The sequence below is a fragment of the Mirounga angustirostris genome, unplaced genomic scaffold (genome assembly GCF_029215605.1).
Source record: "Mirounga angustirostris isolate CCGP_5_RB_7025 unplaced genomic scaffold, mMirAng1.0.hap1 SCAF_5, whole genome shotgun sequence".
In the NCBI taxonomy this organism is placed as follows: Eukaryota; Metazoa; Chordata; class Mammalia; order Carnivora; family Phocidae; genus Mirounga; species Mirounga angustirostris.
The window spans coordinates 112,607,477-112,632,681 of record NW_026991713.1 but is presented as its reverse complement, the minus strand read 5'-3'; the positions used below and the strand labels follow the sequence as shown (position 1 = coordinate 112,632,681).

Sequence of the window (25,205 nt, the reverse complement as noted above, 5' to 3'; positions counted from 1 at the left end):
AGCAATATGGTCTATTATCAGTTGTTTAAAAAAGATAAAAATGGAGACTACAATGAAACATGGAAAATGGATGTCATAATTAAGAATAAAAATCAAATACATATTATGACTACAATTATTTAAAATAGTTATGCATGTAGTCATGACAGAAAATATGGAAATTTGAAAACAGTAGCATTTCGTGGCTTATAATGGTTACCTTAAAAAGTTATTTTAAAAAGGAATAACCTTAACAAAAGCTACATTGGCAGTCTGAATTCGTATTCATCTTATAAGTTTGCATCCTATGCAAACTTATAAAACATAAAACAAGGGTCCTGAAGTGTACCGTATTTGTACTATTTTTGCAACTCTTCTATAAATCTAAATTACTTCAAAAGAAAAGTTTAAAATACTAAAAAAAAAACTTCTTACATTGCACTAAATGACCAATACTTTTAATGACAAAAGGATTCTTTTTTTTTTTTGAAGATTTTATTTATTCATTTGAGAGAGAGAGACAGATTGAGAGAGAGAGAGAGCACAAAAAGTGGGGAGAGGCAGAAGGAGAAGTAGACTCCCTGCTGAGCCGGGAGCCTGACATGGGGCTCCATGTGGGGCTGGACGTGGGGCTCGACGTGGGGCTCAATCCCAGGACCCTCAGATCACAACCTGAGCTGAAGGCAGATGCTTAACCATCTGAGCCACCCAGGCACCCCGACAAAAATATTCTTTTTATAAATATCCACATTGTAGCATACTCAAGGTGTCATATTTAATTTCAAATAGCACTTATTTCTTTCAGCATTCTATACTTATAAAATTGGATAAGTAAGGGGTGCCCAGGTGGCTCAGTTGGTTAAGCATTCAACTCTTGATTTCGGCTCAGGTCATGATCTCAGAGTCGAGAGATCAAGCCCTGTGTCAGGCTCTGCTTTGGGCATGGAGCCTGTTTAAGATTCTCTCTTTCCCTCTTCCCCTGCCCCCCAACCCCCGGTGCAGGCACTCCCTCTCTCTCTCTCTCAAAAAAAAAAAAAAAGGTCAATGGTCAAAACCAAGGATTTGTTCAAAGAAGCACATTTTATATGTTATAATATCGGTATATACAATAATATTTCTAACACCTTAGTTCCATTCATGCTGTCTACTGAAATGTTTAAGCACTTATTAAATGATCCAAGGGCTCTCCAAATCCCTGAATTATTTTAAATTTTTTGCGTTGACTATTTTCAACTGCATTCATTCATTCATTCATTCAACAAATATTAACTGAGTGAAAAACATGAGCCAGGTACTAAACATCTTTGTGCTGAGGATAGAGCTGTTAGCAAAGCAAACAAAATCCTTGCCTTTTTATTCTAGTGGAAGGTGGAAGAAAATAAACAGGAAAAGTAAGTAAAATATGGGATAGGAAATGGCAATAAGGCTTACAAGAAAAGAAACATAAAGGAGGAAGGAGAATTAGGGGCGGAGTGGGGGAATTTTGCAATTTTAGACTGAGTGGCTAAGTAAAGTCAACTGACTTGAATAAAAATCTCAAACTGATAAGGGTATGAGCTATAAAGATAGTAGGGAGAAGTGTTACAGGCAGAGAGAATAGCCAGTGCAAATCTTCCAAAGCAAGAACTTGCCTGATGCATTCCAAGAACAGCAAAGAGGTCAGTATGACTACAGCAGAGTGAGTTGGGGGTGAAGAACAGAGTGAGTAGGGGAAGAAAAGTAGTTGATGTCTGGGAGTAAGAGGGGCGCAGGGGATATAGCCTGATAGGCCATTTCGTGGACTCTGGCTTTTATTTTCGTAGAGATGAGAAGTCAATGGAGGGTTTTCATCAAGGAGTGACATAACATGACATATTTTAATATAATTACTCTATCTGCTGTATTAAGAATTGATTGAAGTAAATCAAGGGCAGAAACAGGAAGACCAATCATAAGAGGCTTTTGTAACAATATAGGCAAGATGTGAAGATGACCTGGATCATAGATATAGCAGTGGAAATGGTGATTGGTTACTGAATTTTGAGAATATATTAAGGGTAGAGACAAGAGAATATGATGACAGAGATACGGGGAATTATTAGATATGGGGTGAAAGAAAGCTAGGAATCAAGGATGACACCAAGATATATCAAAAAAATGCAGCTATTATTTATTAAGATGGGGAAAACTTGGGGGGAAGTTTTGGTAAGGGCAGGGGAGATAAAGAATTCAGTTTACTACGTTACATTTTGAGAATACTAAATGACTTCTGCTCCTCAGCAAATGGATGGTCATCTAAAGCTATGACACCAGATGAGGTCATCAAGGGAGAGTAAATGTCGGGTGGGGGGGGGAAGAGGCCCAAATTCCAAATGTTGGAGCACTACCAATTTAGAAGTTGGATGTAAGAAGGAATCAGCAAGAGATTGAAAGTAGCAACCAGAGAGGTAGAAGGATAAATTAGGGGAGTGGAGTAACTGTAAGCCAAATAAAGAGTATGTTCAGTGCAGCTGCTACGCAGGTCAAGTAAGATGAGGATGGAGAAGGGACCAGCTGGGGGTCAGAAACAGGGGCAATTCTGGTGGCATGGCAGGGGTTATAGAAATTCAGAGCACAGACAACTCTTTCAAAGAGGTGAGCTATAAATAGAAAGACAAAGGAAAGTAACAGAGGGAAAATAGGAAACAAGAACTTTTTATAGGATGGGATGAAAAAAATCCAGTATTATTTGTATGTTGATGAAAAAGATCTGGTAGTGGAGGAAAAAATAATAATGCAGGAGAGGGAAGTCAGAATTGCCCTAATTGTTTGAGACTCAATTATGATATATAATAATTCTCCATTAATAAGAATATTTCAATATTTATCTAAAAGCTAGAATCACAGTATCTCATATATTAATAATATAATTAAAGAGTCAAAAATATATTTAACAGTTCCAGAAATAAGTATATATGTTGAATAAATCAATAAATAATACACTTTTTAGTAACTGCCCTTCCCAATACTTTATCAGTTAAATGTATATTTTCTTTTGCTTTTATACAATATATATACTTGCTTTAGGTAAATGGTATCTTCAAAGGTAAAGATTATATTTTTATGTTAAGTTGAAGGTCATATTTTAGTATTTATCAATTGATCTGTATTGTGGTCGCCCCCATTATGTATTTGTGAAGAACAAAATCTACCCTTACATTCACATAGTCCTCTGAAATGGATCACTAAGTCCACACTTTTTTATATGCTTTCACTGCAGAATTTAGAAAGCTGAGCTGAACTACTAGCTGAATATCCTGTTATGAAAAATAGACAGATTACCTTACCTAATCAACATTGATAGAATTATACAAATATATGCCCAACTCCAAAAATATCCACAAACCATGTATCCTCTTGTAGCATAACATATGTATTTGGAAGAGCTTAAAAACTGAACTACTTTTAAACCAACGGTTGGCAAGAAAGCCAAAGGCCAAACAGCAAATATTTTAGGCTTTGAGGGCCATACATAGTCTCTGTTAAGTATTCATCGTCTTCTTTTTTCACAATTGTAATCACTTATAATCCCTTTTTTTTTTATGATTTTAAAATGTAAAAACAATTCTTAGCTTGTGGGCCATATAAAAACAGGCCGAAGACTAGATCTGGTGCATTGGCTATAATTTGTTGACTTCTGCTTAAAACTGTTGTATAGAAGATTAGACATGATCCAGGTGAGTCATATCTCAGGATTAAAGTGGACGTTTATTTAAAAGTGCTTTACGTTCTATAAAAAGGAGATATGTATTTTTTCCAAAAATAGGAAGAAAGTTCTACTTGAAATAGCATGCTCAACAAAATGCTTGTATCTAAAAAAGCAAGTTAGTAGTTCTTTTACTGAAAGCCATGAAATTTATAAAATAGCGACTATCTCTGATTACATAATCAATCCAACTAATACTATTTAACTCTTAAATATTGTACCTGTAAACAGTGAAAGAAAAATGTCCAGTAACATTTAATATGTTTTAATTCTCCTATTTTTATTTCCTATATTAAAAATATGTATACGCAAAGGAATTAGATTAAAAATATTTTAAGTAAGGAAAGCAAAAGCTGTTTTATTAACTTTTTTTGGATTGTCAGATCCTTTAAGACTCTGATAAAGGTAATGGATTCTTCCTCCAAAAAAGAGATACATTCAAACTTCTGTCTTAATTTTAGAGAGATCCAGACTCCCTGAAACCAATCCACAGATCCCAGGTGAAGATTCTCTGAACTTAAAAGCACAATCACTTTGCTCCTGCAGGTAACCTCACACGAGGTTTCTAAAATTAAGATAAAAATCTAAGGAATTACCACAGGATGACAAGTAAAACCTAAATAATTACCACATAATGGCAAGTAAAATTATACTTACAGATAATCTAAAAATCAAGACAATAATCCAAACTCTTAGATCTGGTGGATTTTTGAGTAATTCAAAGCTTCTTACAACATAGTCAAATTTTAATGAAACATCTCTCTCTCCACGCACCAGCTTGGGCTCCCTGCTGCAGGCTGGCCAGTTTCTCCCTGTGCCCAACATCCGCCATATTTGTTTCTGCACTTTTCTCAGGACGGCACTCTTGCCTGTGGTGCTTTTGCCACACCTATTCAAACTCCACTGAGCCACTGGGACCCAAATTAAATTCTACCACCTCCATCATCTCTTCTCTGGTATCATAGCCTGTAACTTCCTTCCCCTGAATTCATCGCTTTTACAACACTATTCAGTAAATCCAGTAATAATTTGTATTACCACATTGTTTTTGTATATGTTCTGAGTCTCCCAACTATAGTGCCAGTAACAAAAGGCAGAAATACTTCTTTGCATCATCATCATCCTAGGCTATAAAACTATTACAAATATGGAATATTTTTCATAAATGTATGTTGAATGAATGAATTAACTTCAATGGCTTCAGAAAGTACTGTTTGATTTCACTATATAATGCTGATTTGGCAAAAATTTGAAAACAAACAAACCAGGAAAAAAAAAAAAACCCCAACTCCATGAAATGAAATGGAGTATTTAATTTTGAAAACACTACTACCTGATAAGTGGCAGAGCCTAAAGCTATGGAAAACTGTATAAACCAAAAATCATGATCATGATTGTTTACTGTTTTTTTTTTTTTTATGGACATGATAAAATGCCTTAATTTTAGTTGAAATTTTGTGGGCTAAATATAACACTAAATCATAACTGAGTGGTATAAACTAGGTAAACTGCCAAGTCTACTAAGTACTCCACCATGTGCTAGGCATTTGCTAAATTCAGCACTATACCAGTTGCTCCTCTTCCCATAAAATTTCCCCAGGGCACCAGTTCAGGCAGCACTGTAAAGGAGGCAGAGTTCCTAGTTCCCATCCAGGCCCTCTGGTATCTCCTCCCTTTAAAATCAGGTGCTTTCATTCTGCTCCCTGACACCTAGGACTCTCTCTGTGGCTCTTTACCTAGGCTCGTACTTAGGCTTCAGGTTTTACCTCATTTTTATCTTTCCTTTCCCCTACCAAAATTGAATTAACATTTATTGCAGTCACTTTAAGTCTTGCCAAGTAAGTAGGTTAATCATTTCATATAAATAAACTCACTTTAAAGTGTGGCTATTGTACACTAATTCAAGACTGTAATGACAGAAACACAATTTTTAAAGTATGGAGGCATTACAATGCCTTTCATACCATGTATATGGGAAGGTACGACTCCGCACGCATGTTAAGTTAGCAGTACTTCAGGGGAAATATACTATATATACAGATACATGAAAAAAAAAAAAAGATGTGCCAAAACCACTCCTACAAACATTAGAAAGAGCATCTGATGAGATTTATAGGTGAAGAACAGATAGTGAGAAAACAAGATTTACAACTTCCCCCATGTAGAAGAGTTCTTTGTTAGCACGCTGTTATTAATGAATGTAAAGTAACTCATTCATTCAGTTAATAAACAGTTCTTTAGTTGTACAAAGCAGACCCATGCAATGTTTCACAGGTACCTCATATATATGGATGCTGAACTCGTTATCCCCTTCTATCAGTAAAACTCATACAACAATCCATTCCTCTCCAGTGTTTGGACTTAAAGGGCACCACCATCCCCTTCTGCTCAAGTAAGAAACCCATGAGTCATCCTTGGTGTCTCATCCCCTCATCAAATTAATGCCCTATAAATTCTAACTCCTAAATCTCTCTCTAATGTGCCCACTTTTCTTCATCCTCACTGTCTCTCATCCCATTATCTCTCCCCTAGACTTACTGTAAAACTTGCTGAGTTCACATCTTTCTATCCTTCATTGGGCAGATGTGGCAAATCTCACGGTACATTCATATGATGCAGCATTCAGCCACAAGACTGATCACACTGTTTTTTGTATGTTCTGAGTCTCCCAACTATAGTGCCAGTAACAAAAGGCAGAAATACTCAAAATCAGAATGTTGTGTCTGGCTTCTTTCATTCATAAGAAATGAGCATATGCTGTAAGCCCCCATTTATATAAAGTACGATATAGGCAATACCATCTATGCAATAAGAAGTCAGGTGAGAGTTGTCCTTAGTAGGTAGAGGCGGGCAAGACTGACTGGAAGGAAAGATGAAAGGGAACTTCTGGGATGGTGATGGTGTTCCGTTTCTTCATCTGGGTGATGGTTACATAGGAGTATTCAGCTTGTGAAAATTCATGGAGTGATATACTTATGATATGCTCACTTTTCTAATTGTATTATTAGGCTTTCATTAAAAGTTTTAGAAAAAATAAAATACAGTGTTCAACGTCTTCCCACTGCTCTTAAGCTAAAGTCTGAAGGCCAAATATCTGATAACGACATTAAAGATACTTTGCTGTGCAGTCTCATCTTTCCCTCTCTCCTAAGTCTTTTCAATGTGTCTTATTTCTTCCTTCAGGGCTTTCACATTTGCTTATTCTGCCTTCTCATTTTGTTTGACTAACTCCTAATTATGCCTCAGGTTCAGTTAAAATTTCATTTTGGCAAAGAAGCCTTCTCTGACCCCTGGCTTAGGTTAGGATCCCCGCTATCTTCCCTTTGTACCACTCCACCACACATCTTTAGTAAACTGTAGTTTCTGTGAGCACAGGGAATGTGTTTCATTTACCATTCTATTCTCATAATTCTCTATATACTTGATGACTGACTGAATAAATTTATTTCCTAGACAAGAACATGGAAGGTAGTTGTGGCAAAGTTTCAATGTCTCTGTATTGCAATATAAACGGTGAAATTGCTAAAAAAAGTTTTTGATACACGAACTGAAAAGAAGTAAGAGATAAATGCTCAATTGTTAATACACAGAAAGATATAAGCCACACATGTAGGCACACAGAAGCCACTTTTAATAGTTCTGGTTTATTTGAAACTTCTATTTTAAATAATAATCTATGTTAATAAAATTGATATGAAATTGATTGTAAATAAATTTCTACTCATCTATGTTCAGATGTTGGATTAGTTTTGATCTGCCATGTAAACCAAAGCTCCACCACTGATTAATGAGCTGAATGAGTAGGTCAATTAATTATTTCAATTTCTTTGAGTGCAGAGAATAGTTAAAATTGGTCTACCTCAAATTAAAAAAACCAACTATTTCTAAATATTTGTAAATGTTCCTAAGAAGAATTTAAGCTTTTCTATTTTAAACATAAAATTATTTGATGAATGAAAAGTAAAAAATAAAAATTTTATTTGTTAGAATTACCCACAGAAAGTAACATAGGTGGCCTATTGGGTAGGATATACAAACTGTTCTTCCTGGATGAAAAACAAAATCTGGCTCACTTCAAAAGTTACCTTCTACAAAGGCAGAGGAGCATAAGTGACAGATAATCACCTTGAGTGATAATGCCCAAAACTGTAATCTATTTCAGAAATCAATGCCATTTTCTATAATGAGCTTTATATTATGCATTTTAGAATCTTTAAGTATAATTAAACTTAAATAAAAAAATATAGGTAGTGTCCTAAGTTGTCTTACTCTTTTCTGCTCCTTTTGGGAAATAACTGCTTTCTATGAATCATCCCTCAAATTTCTTTTCCTTTTAATATTCAATTAATGGTATAAATTAATTAAATCTTGAATTAGGCAGACTTTCCTAGCTAGTACCAGGAAAAAAAAAATGAAAAGTAAAAAAAATGAAAAAAATGGTATTTTCTTTGAGAAAGAAGTATGAGTTTCCTTAATTAATATAGAATTTGATTACTATTTCTAAAGTACTACTGTAATAATAAAAACATCTTCTGATAAAAAAGAATGACCTTAAAATACTCTATCACTGAAAAACAGAGTGAGGTATGCACAGTCTACTGTAGAAGTTCTTTAACTAGGGTCCAGAAGGAGTCCCAACAATTAACTGCTAAAAGCAATTAACTGCTTTTTTAATACTCTCAAAATAACATTAGTCACTTATTTTCCTGAGCTTTAGTTACTCTCTCTGAATAAAGCATTTGAAAAGAGAAAAAAGTAGGAGTCAAATTATAATAGATAATTCCTTTTTCTTTAACTGATCTTCAAGAATTTATCACACAGTTTCATACTGTGTTGAGAGGCCATGTTTATGTAACAACTGATAAAGATTCTAGTCAAAGGGTAGAATGGAAGAAACTAGTAGCAAGTTAACTGTCCCTATTTAGGCTGGTCTTCTCAAGTTTAATTAATTCAAGGTAAAGCTTTTCCTTCTAAAAACAAGCACAATGGTTGTTTGTTTGTTTTTTTTTAAGAAACAAACTTTAGTTTTTACAAGTATTAAATTTCAAATGAGTGAAGGCAAATAACATATTCTTTGAAATTCAGTTTATCAGTAAAGTGATGATGTTAGACTTGATCAGTGGTTGTTAACCAAATTTTTTGTTGCAAAGCCCTTCAAGAATAGAATGAAAATTATGTACACTCCTTCCAGCAAAAAACACATACATACAAAATTTTAGTATAATTTCAGGGAATTCACAGACCCTTTAAAGCTCATCCAAACATCATTGGGTAAAAAAGGAGCTATGTTTTAAGGTATTTTGCAGCAGCTTTAAATTTTGGTTTCAGAAATAAGGTTAAAGCCTTTAAACCAAAGGCAGTCAGACTTGAGAATAAAAGTGAAAACCCAAACACAATTCATTAATTTACTCACTGCTGTTAAAGACATTAGCTCACAAAGGCTGAACACCTTCCCTATATATAGATGTAGGTGTTAATTTGACAAAATAATTCATACCTTAGACCTTAGAAGTTAGGCAAAGTAAGATTCTTACATAAACCGAGGATATTTCTAGACATGGAAATGTGTGATTTTCACAGCTTTCAAATGACAATAAGTTGTCTCTTCCCACTCCCCTCCTTTCCAGGTTCAATTCCTTCTTAGAGTGAGGAAGAAAACTTTTATATAATATAGGCTATATTTGAGATATTTTAGGTGACTGTTTTGGGAAAAGAGTAATATTTTCAAATCCTTAAATTTCTTATCTAAAAATAATTTTTGGATCACTGCAAAAAAAAACAAACAAAAAAACAAACCTTACCTGTAATTCTTGTTCTCTGAAGGAAATGCAGTAATTATAAACATATCCACACTCTTGGGTACATTCTCCTAAGCATGAATGGATTTGGAATGCGCCATAGCTGGAACTGAACTGCTCAACTGCCCAACCGCACTGGCGGCTGGGTCTACCTGCCTGGCTGGTAACGAAGACCTGACACCTGAAGTCATTCACCTCGTGAAGGCAAGTGTTCCCCTTGAGAGGGAGTGTGGAGCTGGTGTAATTACTGTCCTTAGAGAACACGAATTATAAATGGTCTCTTTTCTAGAGGTTAGGAGGGATACAGCTACTCCTAAAGAAATTGTTACATGTTTCAAAACGGTGCTAAAACTGGAACATTAAAAATGTTTAAAAAATACAAATGGAAAGCTGTTCTGGAAAAGAAGGCCTCAGGATGAACGAGAGACTGGTTTAAGAACTGACTGGGTGTCGACTGGGTCAGGGTCCAATGATCAACACCAGAGCACAGAATTACAAGTACTTAAGTACTTGCCGTGTAAAGTAAGCCTTATCCTGGCATTTAGCAACCTAATATTTTGTGTTAATGCTTGCCAACTCAAGATGATGTGACAGCTGCAGTGGAAACCAATGGTGGGAAAATAACTTGAAATAGCCAAGACACTGAAAACTGCCGAGACGGTCACCAAGGGTGAAATGTTTTTCGTAAGATGTGATACTAGCAATAAGCTGTTAGACAGTTTCTATTTTATAAACTCAAGTGACTAATCATTCAAGTCATAAAATTTCATAAACCTTACAGCTTAATGTAATAGTTTAGATTCAAAATGTTTAAATTTGTAAGGACTGAGTCTCTGTGATATAAGCCCATCTGTCTTAAACATCTTAGGGAATTAGGAAGAAATGGGCTATCAGTAGTTCTGGTTTGCATACTGATTTTGCGGGGGCGGGTTTGGTTATCAAAATCCTCTGCAGAGGAAGAGATTCTCTGCTCTAGTCCTACAAGTATCTAGGAAAGTCTGATGATGTCTTCCACTCAGTTAAAACTGGGCAGGATTGCCATATAAAATACAGGACGCCCAGTTAAATCTGTACTTCAAATAAATCATTTTTTTCTAAGTACGTCCCAAGTATAACATGAGTCACAATTACACTAAACAATTACTTGTTATTTACTTGAAATTCAAATTAAACTGGGCACCCTGTTTTGCTTTTGTTCTTGGTTTTTTGTGTTCTGTTAAATCTGGAAACTCTAAACTAGGGGAGCTTACAGTTACCCAGTGGAATTCACCATGGATGATGCAAAAAGGGGAGCTCCACCCTTGGCGTAGACCTGTACCGTCTAATACAGTAGCTACTGCCGTGTGTGGCTTTTGAGCACCTGAAATGTGGCTAGTTCAATAAAAAATTTTTCTAAGTGTAAAATACACATCGGATTTTGAGTATTTCATTGAATAAAAATAAAAAATCTCGTAAGTCTTTATACTGATTGCATGTTGAAATAATATTTTAGATACATTAGGTTAATTTAAATGTAATTAAAATTAATTTTTCCTGTTTCTTTTTCCCTTTTTAATGTGGTTACAAAACAAACTTAAAATTTTATATGCAGCTTGTATTTGTGGCTTGTATTATATTTTTACTGAACAGTGCTGGTCTAGATGGCTCCAAGGAGAGGGCTGGGCTAGAATTTCCTTGTTCCTTCTCTAAAAAATCAACACTGGTGAACATAGGGCTGTCTCTCTCACCTTCCTTTAGCTATTAGAGTAGACAGGGAGCATGATCACACCAAAGAAACTAAATTTCTCGTAGGGACTGTTTCTATGAATTAGCTATGACTCTAAAAACAAAAGCAAAACACAGCATCTAAGTACTAGTGAGACAAATCGGAAATCTGATCTTTGACAAATCATTCTTACATAATTCAAAAGAAGAAATAAATATAGGATGTATATGTGTGTATGATTAAGTATATATATATGTATACATAAAAATAAAATCTCTCCAGATCCTAGTTCCAATGCCAAGAGATGAATTCCTTAGTGCCAATATGTTGGGTTTTCACTCCTATATACCATCAAAATCAAAGAACAATAGTTTATTCTACTGCCTAATATGAATGGAGGTGATATAAGTTATTAATAAGAATTGTTTAAAAAAAGATCTTATTTTTCATACTCTAGATACAGAAGGCAAGATCTCAGTGGTCCCCATTTTATATATTCATGCTACGTAACTGATCTGAAATTAGAACACTAGTTCTAACATGGTGAAATGAATTTTTCCTTTTACAAAATGTATTGCCAATACTATTGTAAGAGCTCATTTTTAAAAAGATGGGGTGGTTTTTTGATTAAAAAAATTCAGCTATAATAATACTTTAGGTACCAAATAATAATTTAGTTATTCTTATATCCCACCTTACATTTTCAGTTGGTTTGACTTTTAATTCAATTTTTTTTTCTCAACTGGCTCAAAGAGTTAATGCCTTCATCTATTTTGTCCCATGCTATTATAAAGGTTAAAAATATTTAACATGCTCTCACAAATAAAAATTCCAAAGAACTATATAGAGAGATTATCTCCAAATACTCAGTGATCTCTATGTCTTCACTATATAACCTATATCATATCTACTTTGAAGATTTAGATCTTTTAAAGTTGCCTACAGTTACAATAAGCAGGACTAGTTCTAATTCCTCAACTATTTTCATAAAAAATAGTAACCTTGTTCTCAAGGTTTTTTCAAAAAAGGTCTCAGCTGCATTTTTTCCCCATTCTAACAGCAAATACAACAAAGAGTTTTTTTTCTCCTTAATATCTTTTATTATACAGATATAGGAAGTACAAGTATTTTGAAAAGACAATAAAATTTATCATAAACCAGACAGGGCTACCAGACAAAAATCAGCAGATTTCTCCCAAATTTAATGCTTCATGAATAGTTCATGTCTTTTAGAACTAAAGTTTCCAAGATCACTTTAAGAGCTTTAAGAAAAAGAAAAAAAGATGAATGAAACTAGATGTGGACCAATTAATTTCTTTATCAGCACTTTAAATCCTCATTGTCAATACCATAGTATCCTGGTGACTATAACATGAATGTTTGGTTAGACATTTAGTCTCTTGGTGGCAGTCCAAATTATTCTTATTTAATGCTAACCTACTTTTAATCTTGGTATTTTCAAAATCAACATGCTCCTGTTCTTTTTCATAATAAATGAATGCTTTTCAAATGACAATTTAGTTTAAGATTGGTCTTTTTGGGAGGTGTCAATACATTGTACAATAGAACCATAAGGTTTTCTGATACTAGAGTTTAGAAATAAAGGCGAGACATTATTTATCCTTTATGAGGTTTCCCTCAGGGAACCAACAATGTATATTTCTTCATTTCCTAAAGAAAGGAAAAAGCTATCAGGAAAAAAAACTGCTCATTTTAAGTAATTTTTTTCAATTAGGATCTGACATAAGCAATTAAAGATTAAGAAGGTCTTTGCTTCCATACTTTCTGAAGCTTAATACATATTTTAAAAAATGGTTTAAGGGACTTTCTCTGAAGTAAAGGTAAGAGACAGCTTCAAAAAGATCATGAAAAGCAACTCTTCAGAGTGGTTTATATCACTTTAAGCTATTAAGTCACGAGACTGCTTAAACACTGTCACTGCTTCAAAATTCTTGAATGTAAATCTCAAGACATCCAAGAAGAGTTCTTGATGAGGGATCAACCACAGCAATTATTAAACTGATTTAAATGCAGGCTGAACTGGAAGACAAGTTTTACTATAATTGGGAATTTTTTTAAAAAAACACCCATACATCTCTAGGACATGCTTCACTTCTAAACAAGGAAAACCATCTCTTGATGAATGTGTGCGATGTCTTGCCCACAAGTGGCTGCCTAGGCCATCCTTCTATGAGGAAAGCTGATGGCCTCAAACCCTCAATGGAGCATTCCAAAACCAGACCTGCATTAGGAGCTTGGGCCCATGAGTGTGCACTCACTACACAGTGCTTACCTTTAGAGAACAAGGTGGTTGACACAAACTGATCAAGTTCTCACACCCCACACCTCCAAGAACACTGAAAAAGATCTGCAGATCTTTCTTGGTGCAGGAGGGACCTCTTTTTAATCTTCTTGTGGTGGAAGTTAAAGATTTTCCTGAAGGAGGAGAGAAGAGTAAAATATTATACTGAGATCATACCATCTGGTTCAAGTTTATCTACCTATATATTACAAAATGTAGGTTCTGAAAAAAAGAAATTAGATAAAATCATGAGTATTTCAAAACCACATTCTCTTCTTTCAAAAAAAGAGTATCTTCCCTAAAGAATACTGCATACTCCAAACACTACTCCATAAACCCAAAACTTCAAGTGGCTAGTTTAAACTTCTACCCCAGCACTGAATTATCAGTTGGGAAGTTGAGAAAAATACAGAGAAATCCTGGGTTGCCAAATGATCATACTTGTAAATTCCATTAGAAAAATCAGTAAAGCTAAATTCATTGAAGACTACTAGAATGTAAGCTTCCAGAGGAAAAGGGTTTTGACTTTTTTTTTTTTTTAACACTGATTATCTGAAGAGCCTTAAATAGTTCCTAAAACATAGTAAGCACTAAAAAAATTTGAACAAAAGAATATTAACCTGTTAGTCAATATTCTCAAGGTCAATACTTGCATAAAATAAAACAATTAGAAGTCTACAAATATTCTAAGGAGTCTGAAGCGTGTTATATAAAAATATTAGTAATGTAAACCTCTAACTACATATTAAGAATGTTTTTAAAATGCTGTACCTTAACATATTTATGAGAAAATGCTATAAATCTATTACAACCCAAATCCTAAAAAGAAATGGAATACTTTGTTCAGATCAGGAAATCATACACTGTATCTTAAAAATAATATTACCAAATATCAAACAAAATAAGCTTAATACAGATAAGAACATGCTTTCTTAATACATTAGTATTATTTTTCATCTTTTGAAGATACTATACTACATAAGCCAAGTAATAATATGATTATCTATAATTCTGCCTAAGTAAAGCAAATCGTAATATTAAAGTGAAATCAGAAGATGCCATTCTATCAATATATTTATATATATTTTAAATATGTACAGTTTTTTCAATCTCAAAAAACACAAAATTTAAACAAGAAATGCTGAACACTATTCATTTATTTCTTTTTCTGTTACTTATAGACTGTTACTGAAAACAGATTGATTTCCTTCAAGTGTTTTCTAGCCCTTTTCACATTTGATAAATTAGGGAGAAAAAGAAGAAATGCTAAAATCAGTAACAGATTAATCAATCATATTGATGAAGGACTGAATATGTATATGTTTTTTAATCCAAAATGCAAGGTCACTAAAATCAGAAGAAATAACTATTATATAGTAAGTACTTGCTTTCATTTGACCCCAAATTTCACAAATGTGGAATTGGTCCTCAAAACAAACTGGACAGCCCATATGGGGCATTTCATTTTAGGGAATAGGCAGTCATTTAATGTACAGCCAAAACCACAATTAAAAAAATAGGTAGTAAATCTAGGATTATGCTTACCCTGTATCATTAAAACAATGCTTTAGCTAACAGATTATACCTTAATTATAGTAGTAAAAAGCTTTTCACATTTCACAAATAATTCAATTGAATATCTTGTATCAGGGAATCAATTAAGCTTAAGTGTGAAAAAAGGAAATTTTAAAATAAAACGTGAGAAGCTTAGTCTAAAACAATTCTCTCATTTGGGACATTTTGCAAGCCTTTGAAACTAACTTTGTGGGGAAGAGATGAAAAGAGTTACAAAGAACTAAGTGTAACAGTATGCCAAAAGGAGCTTAGAAGGGGTAAAGGAAAACACTAGGTTGGAAATTTTGCTAAAAGGAAAAGATTCGGCTAGCTAGTTGAATCTCCTCCATACCCAGGAGGAAAATAGGACACCCAAAATAGAGGCACTGACTAAGAACTCCTTTAAAATCTTTACTCACATTATTGAAGAATGAATCTTTGGTCTTATTTCTACTAGCAGGAGGGATGAAGTCTAAGTTTATCACATTCAGAGATCTAGTGTTCAATTTTTAATTTCACTTGCAAGTATATATTAAGCTATACTAACAACTACTTTAGGTTCCTTAAAAAATTGCCCTGAGCAGCCTTTCTCTTCTTCATCTTGACCAATGTTTCTCATACTGCCTATAGTAAAGAACTGTTTTTTAAATTTTTTTTTCCAAATTTATACTAAATTCTAGTTAGTGAACCTATAGTGTAATATTGATTTCAGGAGCAGAATTTAGTGATTCATCAGGTGCATGTAACACCCAGTGCTCATCACAACAAGTGCCCTCCTTAATATCCATCACCCATTTCACCCACCCCTCACACACCTCCCTTCCAGCAACCCTCAGTTTGTTCTCTATTGTTAAGAGTCTCTATGGTTTGCTTCCCTCTCTTTTTTTCTTTTCCTTCCCCTATGTTCATCTGTTTTGTTTCTTAAATTCCACATATGAGTGAAATCACATGGTATTTGTAGTAAAGAACTGTTTTTATTCCCATTGGGGACCCATACTCATGGACTACTATTGCTCCAAACTAATATTCAGCTTATACTACATAGAACTCTACAGGTAGCTTCATTAATAACTAGATCAGTTCAATGAGATAAGATAGGTGATGTGCTTGGATGACAAACAACTATCACATTGCTATAAAAGTTTCTAAACAAGTATGAAATTGAGAGTAAGCATTTAGTCATGGACTGGTATAACCAGCACTAGTTTGCAGCCCATATTTTACGGAAAGCTGATCTAAGTTACATGTATAAGGTCTTACAACACTGTTCCTCCTTATACTTTTTCACTAAGTTCACTTTCCAGTTTTAATTCATTTGTGCCCTTAGAAATTACTAATAATCAAATGACTTGTTGCAGTACATTCCTTTTATCAGTTCCACAGAACTATACAATAGAATTTTTTGCAGTGGTAGAAATGTTCTATAATCTCCTCTGTCTAAATGGTAAACATTAGCCGTGTGTGCTATTGAGCACTTGAAATGTGGCTAGTGTGACTGAGGAACTGAGTTTTTAATTTTATTTAATTTAGTTTAAATGAAAATTGCCACATCAAGCTAGTGGGTACCATACTGAGTAGCACAGTGCTGGAGTGGTGTATTATTTTCACCTGATCTTTTAATCAGCATTTAAAAAAAAATCACCCATTTCCTTCTATCCTAACAGATATTTTAATTGTGAATATCACTTTCCTTATGTACATACAAGTTATTTACATTCTTGTAATCATGTCATATAAACTTATTTTCACCTAACATTTCTCCATATTTCTAGAACTGCACTGTCCAATACCATGGCTACTAGCCTTACGTGAGTATTTCAGCATAAATAATGTGAAATAAAACTTAACATTCAGTTCCTCAGTTGCCCTTGCCACATTTCTTATGTTCAGTAGCTACATGTGGCTAATGGATACCATACTGGACAGTGCAAATTATAGAATTTTTCATCAACATAGAAAGTTCTATTGGACAACTGTGCTAGAATCTTCAAAAATAATTATTTAAAGACAACATGATATTTTACATTGATGTTCTATAATTAGTCTCTAAGCATTTTTCTTCTATATCTATGACTTTTAATTAGCACAATATTTATTTCCTAAATTCCTATGAGTGAAATATCTGAACATTACTGTGACTATCAGCATATACTCCCGGTATTACCTTCCAAAAGAGTTTGGTATCACTGTTTATCTTGCCAATATTAGATTTCTTTTTAAAGAATTTAGTTCCTTTAATACAATGAAAAAACCATGGAAAGTCATTTTACTTGTAACTTTGTGATAAGTATAAGGGTAGATATTTTCCCTTGCATTTATTATTCATATTCATTTTCATATTCTTAATCTGTCATATTTTTTCTCATTTATATATTAGGATCTTGATGTCTAAATTAGCATATTCTGCAATAATATAAAACTGTTAAAGCTATTATCATTTCTTTGTAACTTTTGATGCAGAGATTTCCTACAATCTCCTGTGATCCTTTTAATTATTTCAGTCAAACAATTTTTTTAGATATTCAAGTACATCTTTACACCTTGGAGAGTTACACTAATGCATCAAATATGAGATGTAAAGGTATTTTCTATGCTTTTTCTTTTAAATTCCTATGGTTATATAAAGTATGGATGAATTTTTTTTTTGTCTAATCAGTTTTGCAGTTACACCACTGAAGACTACTATTTAATACTATTGAGTAAATATCCTTTAAGTGGCCTCTCCTATAGGAAAGAATATTTTATCATATATTCAGTTATTATATGTAGATGGGACTAATTTTGGATTCCTAATAATGCTGCAGTGATCCATGTTTTACAAAATGGAAGAAAGGTTTAATCTTCAGAATTTCCTTAAGAAAGCAACTGTATTAATTTAGGAAAGTGTATGAGTAGAAGGAGGGCATGGATGTGGACAATAACATTTTGCTCAAAGACCAAGAAAAAATTCTGCTGGTTCTGTCACCTACTCAAGAGTTTCTAAACTTACAAACTGCTAAATAAGTTTTGGAAACTAGTTAAAAAGGACCTGATTTCACATTGGTATTGGCACTGGCAAAAATCAGGATGGCATGCAAGCAGAAGCAAGAAACATGAGGTGCATTAGTCAAGCACAGAAATCTCATCCTGTAAGTCACAGGACGACAGGCATTTCTCTTAACTCTCACTGACCAGGAAGTCAGGGTCAAGAAAAGTTTATATTTAAATCGCCAAGGGGCAGAGAGGTCTCTTGTAGTATCTGGGCTACATATCTATCTATTCCTGCATCACTCCACTGTTTTAGACACTGTTGCTTTAAAAAGTTTCTGATACATAGTAGGGTGAGACTTCCCCTCATTGTAGAATCACTATAAAATAAATCACTTGGTGGCAGGGGGATGCCTGGATGGCACAGTCAGTTAAGCTTCTGACTCTTGATTTCAGTTCAGGTCATGATCTCAGAGTCCTGAGATTGAGACCCATGTGGGGCTCAGTGGGGAGTCGGCTGGAGATTCTCTCTCCCTCTCCTTCTGCCTCTCCCATTTGTGCTCTCTCTCTAAATAAGTAAGTAAGTCTTAAAAAATTAAAATAAATCACTAGGAATTTTGAAAGTTAAAAGTAAACCCAGAAATCTATAAATTACTTATAGACAATTTGCCAATATTCTCATGATTCAGAAAGTTTCTCTCCATTTATTTGATCTTAAAATATTTTCAAATATGTTAATGGTTTCTTTCTAAAAGTCTAACATCTTTCTCAAATTTATTGCTAGGTACTATATTTTGATTTGTTACAATTCTGAGTTGGGTCTTTCCCATTATTTCCATTATTACCAATGTAAAGATACATTGTATTCTGTACTTCATTAAAGTTTTATTTTTCATAAATGGTTTTAAAGCTGACTGCCATAGATTTTCCTAATCAATCATGTCACCTAAAAATGAAATATTTTGGTTTTATTTCTTCTTCTTCAGGTTTTGTCCATTGACAGTGTTAAATAAAAATGGAGTTAGTGGTGATTATTGAATAAAATAATAAAAATGGTGATTGTTTCATTCTTGAGTTTATGATTATAGCAATATAAAATCATCCCCACCTATGCTACTACTCTGCTAGGTGATACTGTTTAGCTTGCTGACTTAATGAAGTTTCCTATTCCTTGATGCTCAACTTATCATCCATAACTTAGCACAAAGCAGTACATCTGACCAAGGAGAACCCGGAAAAGGTCCCAACCCCAATCTGATCAAAATTGAATATGTTGATGATACAAAGTTATTCTAATACTGACAATATTCATGAAAATCACATAAGAAATACTTTTATTCTATAAAAATCCTAAAATTACATGGGTACTTAAGTGCTATGTACTTCTTCTATCTAAAGTTACTCTTGGATATTAAACTAGGCATTTAAGAGATATCAAAAGCACCAGGTTTCTTTCTAGGATGAACTATGTCAGGGAAATCCAAAAGCCATAGTTTATAAGAGATATTTCTTCTTTATAGAATCTCTTCTTTATAGAGGAATTTCTTCTTTATTTCCACTAATAAATGTGGAAGGAGTGGCAGATAAAAAATTCATTATCTTGCAAACCTTAATGATTGAATTGATTCAGAGAACAATCAGCAAGAGATGAAACAATGAAAGGAGAGGTTCATGGAAACCTCTCATTGGAGAGACTGGACTGTCACCAGACCAATTTCAGCATCACTAAGAGCATGACAAGTAGACATTATATGCTCCCTGATGTGATACAGTGTGAAGGAGAAGTCCCATGTATGAAGTATTCCTGTCCACCCTCCCCCCACCAAAATAAAAGCTGAACCTGAATCTAATTAAGTATTTTGAGCTAACTTCTAATTTGCAGGTAATTTAGAGGTTAGAGAAATAAGTTAACTGGGGAAGCTGACAGAAAAATCCAGAATGGGAGTATGACATGGGAGAGCTTACTCAGTTTCTTTAATAAGTCACGAACAGGAAGGAAAGAAAGGAAGAGAAGAAGGAGAGAAGAAAAGCGGAGAGGGAGGTAAAGGAGGTAGGGAGGTAAACAGAAAGAGGAGAAGAAAAGACATTTTAATTAGAGAAGAGTCCTAACAACCAAATGCTATATGGATCTTGTGTGCAATCTGCATGAACAACCCAAATGGTACATGACATTTTGGAATCAAAAGTGGAGGAAACTGAATAGGGAGATTATGTCAGGTGATAAATAATTATTGTTAATTTTGTTTGATGTCATAAAGGTGTTCTATTTACATAAGAAAAAATGTCTTTTTTTAAGAAAAAAAGAAATGCATACTGAAGAATGTAGGAGTAAAGAGTTAAAATAAAAGAGTTAAATTTGGGCCACAGACAGAGGGCATTTATTACACTAGTCTCTCTTCTTTTGTATATGTTTGAAATTTTTTACAGTAAGTTTTTAAAATCCAGGCCCTAGGAACATCACTAATAAGCCAAATATATTCTAGTGAAAGTAAAAATGGAACAGTTATTTACTACCCTACTGCATACCAAACATTCACAATCCATACAGAGCAAGAATGCAAAAGATATGACAGACTGTCCTGTGACTGGCAACAGATACACCCGCGTTTTAAAAGATTCATTTTAAAATTAATTTTTTCCCATTTGCCTTTCTGCAAAACCTCCACTTGTGTCATCCAAACCTTCCACCTTTCCTTTGCATCTCAAATTACCTATTTGAGCCCTCCTCTACTTCCTCTCAGCCAGAATTCTCCCAGACATAGCCCATACCTGTTCTATTCATTTCCTAGGTCCTCATCTACTCTGAAAGCAATTGTAGTCAGCCTTATGCCCCCACCACTTCACTGAATCATCAAATGGTCTTCTAGCTGTAAAATGCAATGAATGCTTTCTAGACTTTGCCTTATTTGGCCTACAAACCACTTTGAACACTAGCCGTGTGACCTTGGGAAAGTCACTCAGCTTCTCTGAATCTGTTTCCTCATCAGTAAAAGAGAGATCATAGCATATTTCTGACAGAACTATTGAGAGATTCAATAAAATAACATGTAAAGAAAAAAGAATCCACTGTTAAACACAAAAGGCATTCAACCAAGATTAAGTTCTAACTCACTGAATTTGTTTTCCTGGGTTCCTCACAACCAGGAAGGGTCTGCCTTGGCTAATACTAGCATTTTAGTCTCTACAAAGGGTCATTTCCCAGGCAAGTCATTGTCATTAAAAAAAAAAAATTCTGTCATTTGTAATTTTTTAAAATAATACATAGTAGATGGTATTACAACAGCACTGTATGGTGACAGAGGGTAGCTACATTTGAGTTGAGCATAGCATAGTATAAACTTGTTGAATCACTATGCTGGACACTTGAAACTAATGTAACACTGCACATGAACTATACTAAAAAAACAATTAAAATTAGACTTGCTTATATTGTTACTGTGTATATAAACATCTATACAGAAAAAAATTTTAATTCTAGTCCAACAATAATTTAGGAAACAAAATTTCAGAAAAGATAATTTGTACCCCCAAAACAAACAAAAGGTATTAGTTTGTAGGGCACCTTGAATCAATGCAAGGTAAATTATTTTATTTTTATATCTTCCTACCTCCTTCAAATCTCAATAAACTCATGCTGCTGCCTTCTTATATTTAATGATACATATTAGCTGGGTCTACATTCTCAAAAACTGTTCCAATATTCAAAGGACCCCTTCTTTAACCAACTGATATTCCCTTCTCTGGGACTGACTGGTCTCACCTAAGTAACAGGAGGCAGTGTGTTACAGCCTCACTGCGCTAAGTATAAAAGCACAATATTTCACATTTAGTAAGTAGGTACTCAGGTATTCAAGTGAATGACAGATAAAAGTTTTAACATCCATAGGAATATTTGGATTTTATGCTTCTCTTAAAAATTTAAGTGAATTTCTCATGGGTAAAGTATGTGGCAGAAGTACATTTAAACCTGAAAGATTTCCATGAGCCCTTTACACGCGCAGCCATGCGCCTCCATCACAGAGAAGCAGTCCTCAGGTGCTCTTCCCCTCATAAAAAGAATTCTACAGCCTAAGATGGGATTGTCTACTTGCCATCTTATTTTCATAGCAATTAGGTTATTTTTGCTGGTTCTTGACTTTTTGCTGTACTAATGACTGCTTAATGACGTATAAAAATTTTTTCCACACGGGCGCTTGGGTGGCTCAGTCGTTAAGCGTCTGCTTCGGCTCAGGTCATGATCCCAGGGTCCTGGGATCGAGTCCCCCATTGGGCTCCCTACCCGGCAGGGAGTCTGCTTCTCCCTCTCCCACTCCCTCTGCTTGTGTTCCTGCTCTCGCTATCTCTCTGTCAAATAAATAAAATCTTAAAAAAAAAAAAAAAGAATTTTTTCCACACAACACCAAAGCAAATCCTCCAAAGAAATTCTTTTCTGTTAATTCTATTTTCTTATAAATTTTAGTCTTCTTTCATATGATTGCTTTAGTATTTCTTCCAAATAACTCATACATTTAAATGTTATTCTTGTCCAAAAAAAAGTCTGCTTTCAATACCTTTGTAACATTTTAACATTTAAAATGAAGTAACTCACAATGTAGGTGTTCTTAAATCTTCTATTAAGCTTAAAAAGGTATCTATTTTAATTCTTTGATTTTTATATGAAAAATTATTTTAATTATGACTATAGTAGCATCTAGTATTCAATAAACATATTAAACAAGTTCTTACGGTAAGTATATATATAAAACATTTTCCACCCAACATTCACCTGACTCAAAACCAGTCAGGGCACAGACCTCTACAACACTAATAATGTGGTGCTTCAATTAGCAACTCCCAACTAGTCCTCTCCTCTTGAGCAGCAGTGAATGGTGTTTAAGTGAGTCAGTGAGATCACTTAGCAAAGCAAGCAAGTGCGTGTGTGGGTGTGTTTGTGTACACATGAATTATACTTTTTAATTTAAAATGCTTTAGTCTTTTAATGAATTAGTAAAATTAATCTGAGTATTCACGATGCTATAGAACTAGGGAAGTCTTAATAATGCTGCAAAGAGTAGAGTTGGTAATGATTGATGTAGCTATTTAAAACTGGTTTATAAAAAGTGAGTCAATGGCATAAAAAAATAATTTGGTACCTACTGAAAATGTTTCTTAGAAAAAAATGAATCACTTAGCAAGGAAATCCAGTTTGAAATTAGGCAGATTAGGGGCACCTGGGTGGCTCAGTCGGTTAAGCATCTGCCTTTGGCTCAGGTCATGATCCCAAAGTCCTGGGAAAAAGCCCCACATCGGGCTCCCTGCTCAGTGGGGAGTCTGCTTCTTCCTCCCTCTCTCCCTCTGAGTTCTCTCTCTCTCAAATAAATAAGTAAAATATTTTAAAAAATGAAATTAGGCAGACTAAAGAAATTTTACATTCCCCTTGTGAACTTTTGGAACAGTACATAATTTATATGAGAATATTTGAGAAGTCCTAAAATAGTATGTAAAAATCAATAATGTATTTTCACTTGAAGGAATAATGTAAAATATTTTATAGTACAGAATTCTTTACTCTGTATATTTGGACATTAAAAAACTTAATGAAGTCTTAGCTCTTTATTTCAATTTAGTGCAACAATTTAGGATGGATATATACATATGTGTACATATAGAGGCAAAACACACACACATATATACACATATATATGTTATATATACATATAACATATATAATGAGACTGAGATGCTATGATGGCCTCACAATTTCAATAGGTTTTATATCTAAGATCCCTCTGTGTATTAGTAGCTGAACAGGAACTAGGTCTTAGATTTTCTGCTTCATGTCTAAGTATTCTTTCCATGGTCCTGGTCTTCCTAGGGCCTAAAGAGAGTGTTGGCATAATTCTTTTAGGCTACCATGACACTATTACTAGCAAGTGCTAGATAGCTAGTAAGTTTTCAATAGACACCTACTGATTGATCCTATTCAAACTCATTGTGGTCAAGGGAAACTACACTTCTGGTATTCAAAGAATTTTCTCTCAGCATCTTACAATGAAAGAAATACTTCCACATTACAAACAAAAACAACTAGGTTATGAAGTACTTTAGATTTAATTCAAATATTTAATCTGAAAACAATTCATTAGAGCACTTGCTTGCACTTATTATGATAAATAAATTGAATTAATCCATTTATATTTATAAATAAAATCCCATTTTACATATGCAGACTTGAAAATGTCATAGTAAATTTTACCCTGAAATTGTTTTTCAACAAGAATTACTTAGCAAAAATTATTTAACTCTTACAAACATTTTTTCTAGGATATCAAACTAAAAGATATAGTAAAAATCTATGTAAAATATATTTTTTATGAATTTAAAAAATAGTTTCACAAATTATATTTAGAAGTAGTAATGTAATATAGGACTATTTTATGGCAGAAAATTTGTTTTCTAATATAAGCAAAGTAACAAGTTGTGCTACATATGATTGAGTTTACAAATGTTACAAATATATTGTAGACCTATTATAGGAAGAAATCCTTTGTTTAGATTTCTGCAGGAAAAAAAATACTTAATATCAACATAGTCATTTCCTTCCCAAACTTACTCTAATCTGGTTTGGGCTTATCTCCCATGGGGTAAATAGGTCTTTGCTACTTCCTTTCTTAGACAAGAAGGATCAGTTCCATGATGCTTGGAATGGACTGAGTTTTGGGTTAAATGCTGAGATAACCTTGGCCCTGGAGTTGGCACTCTATGCAGGCCTTTGGGTGATTGCTGTATTGCTGCTAAAGAGAGCCCAAAACTTGGGTGAGAATTTCACTGAGATTTTGTTTAGCAGTAAAAAAGATAAAAGTTCTTTGTAGTGCAATACCTATATATTTAAAGCAACATTTTGAAATTACTTCAGTTGGGCCCAACTTCGTGACTTAGGCAAGACATTTTGACATGAGGAAATTATTTCTTTATTGTTATTGTTGTTGTTGTTGTTAACTACAACATATGGGGTCTTAAGCACTTCCTATGGGCCACTGTTCTAGACATTTTATACACATCAAATAATTTTTCTATGAGATATGTACTCTTATTATCCCCATTTTATGGATGAGGAAACTGAAGATCAGAGGAGTTATACAACTTTAAATTGCAAAGCTTGTAAGTGTCAGAGTTATTACTCAAACCCAACCAGTC

At 33.9% G+C, this 25,205-nt stretch overlaps 1 protein-coding gene across 11 annotated transcripts in view; it reads right to left on the bottom strand.

Annotated features, from left to right (window-relative positions):
• Positions 1 to 25,205, bottom strand: part of ZEB1 (zinc finger E-box binding homeobox 1) — a 185,575-nt gene that overhangs the window by 111,104 nt on the left and 49,266 nt on the right. For 8 of the 11 annotated variants that reach the window (XM_064591903.1, XM_064591897.1, XM_064591898.1 and 5 more), the window contains one exon: positions 13,500 to 13,642. The exons of the other annotated variants lie outside the window; for them this stretch is intronic. Coding sequence is in view for 4 of the 8 variants with exons in the window: in XM_064591897.1 (XP_064447967.1) it covers positions 13,500 to 13,642 (143 nt within the window). In the remaining 4 variants the exon portion in view is untranslated. The remainder of the gene's footprint in view (positions 1 to 13,499; positions 13,643 to 25,205) is intronic. 11 annotated transcript variants of the gene reach the window in all.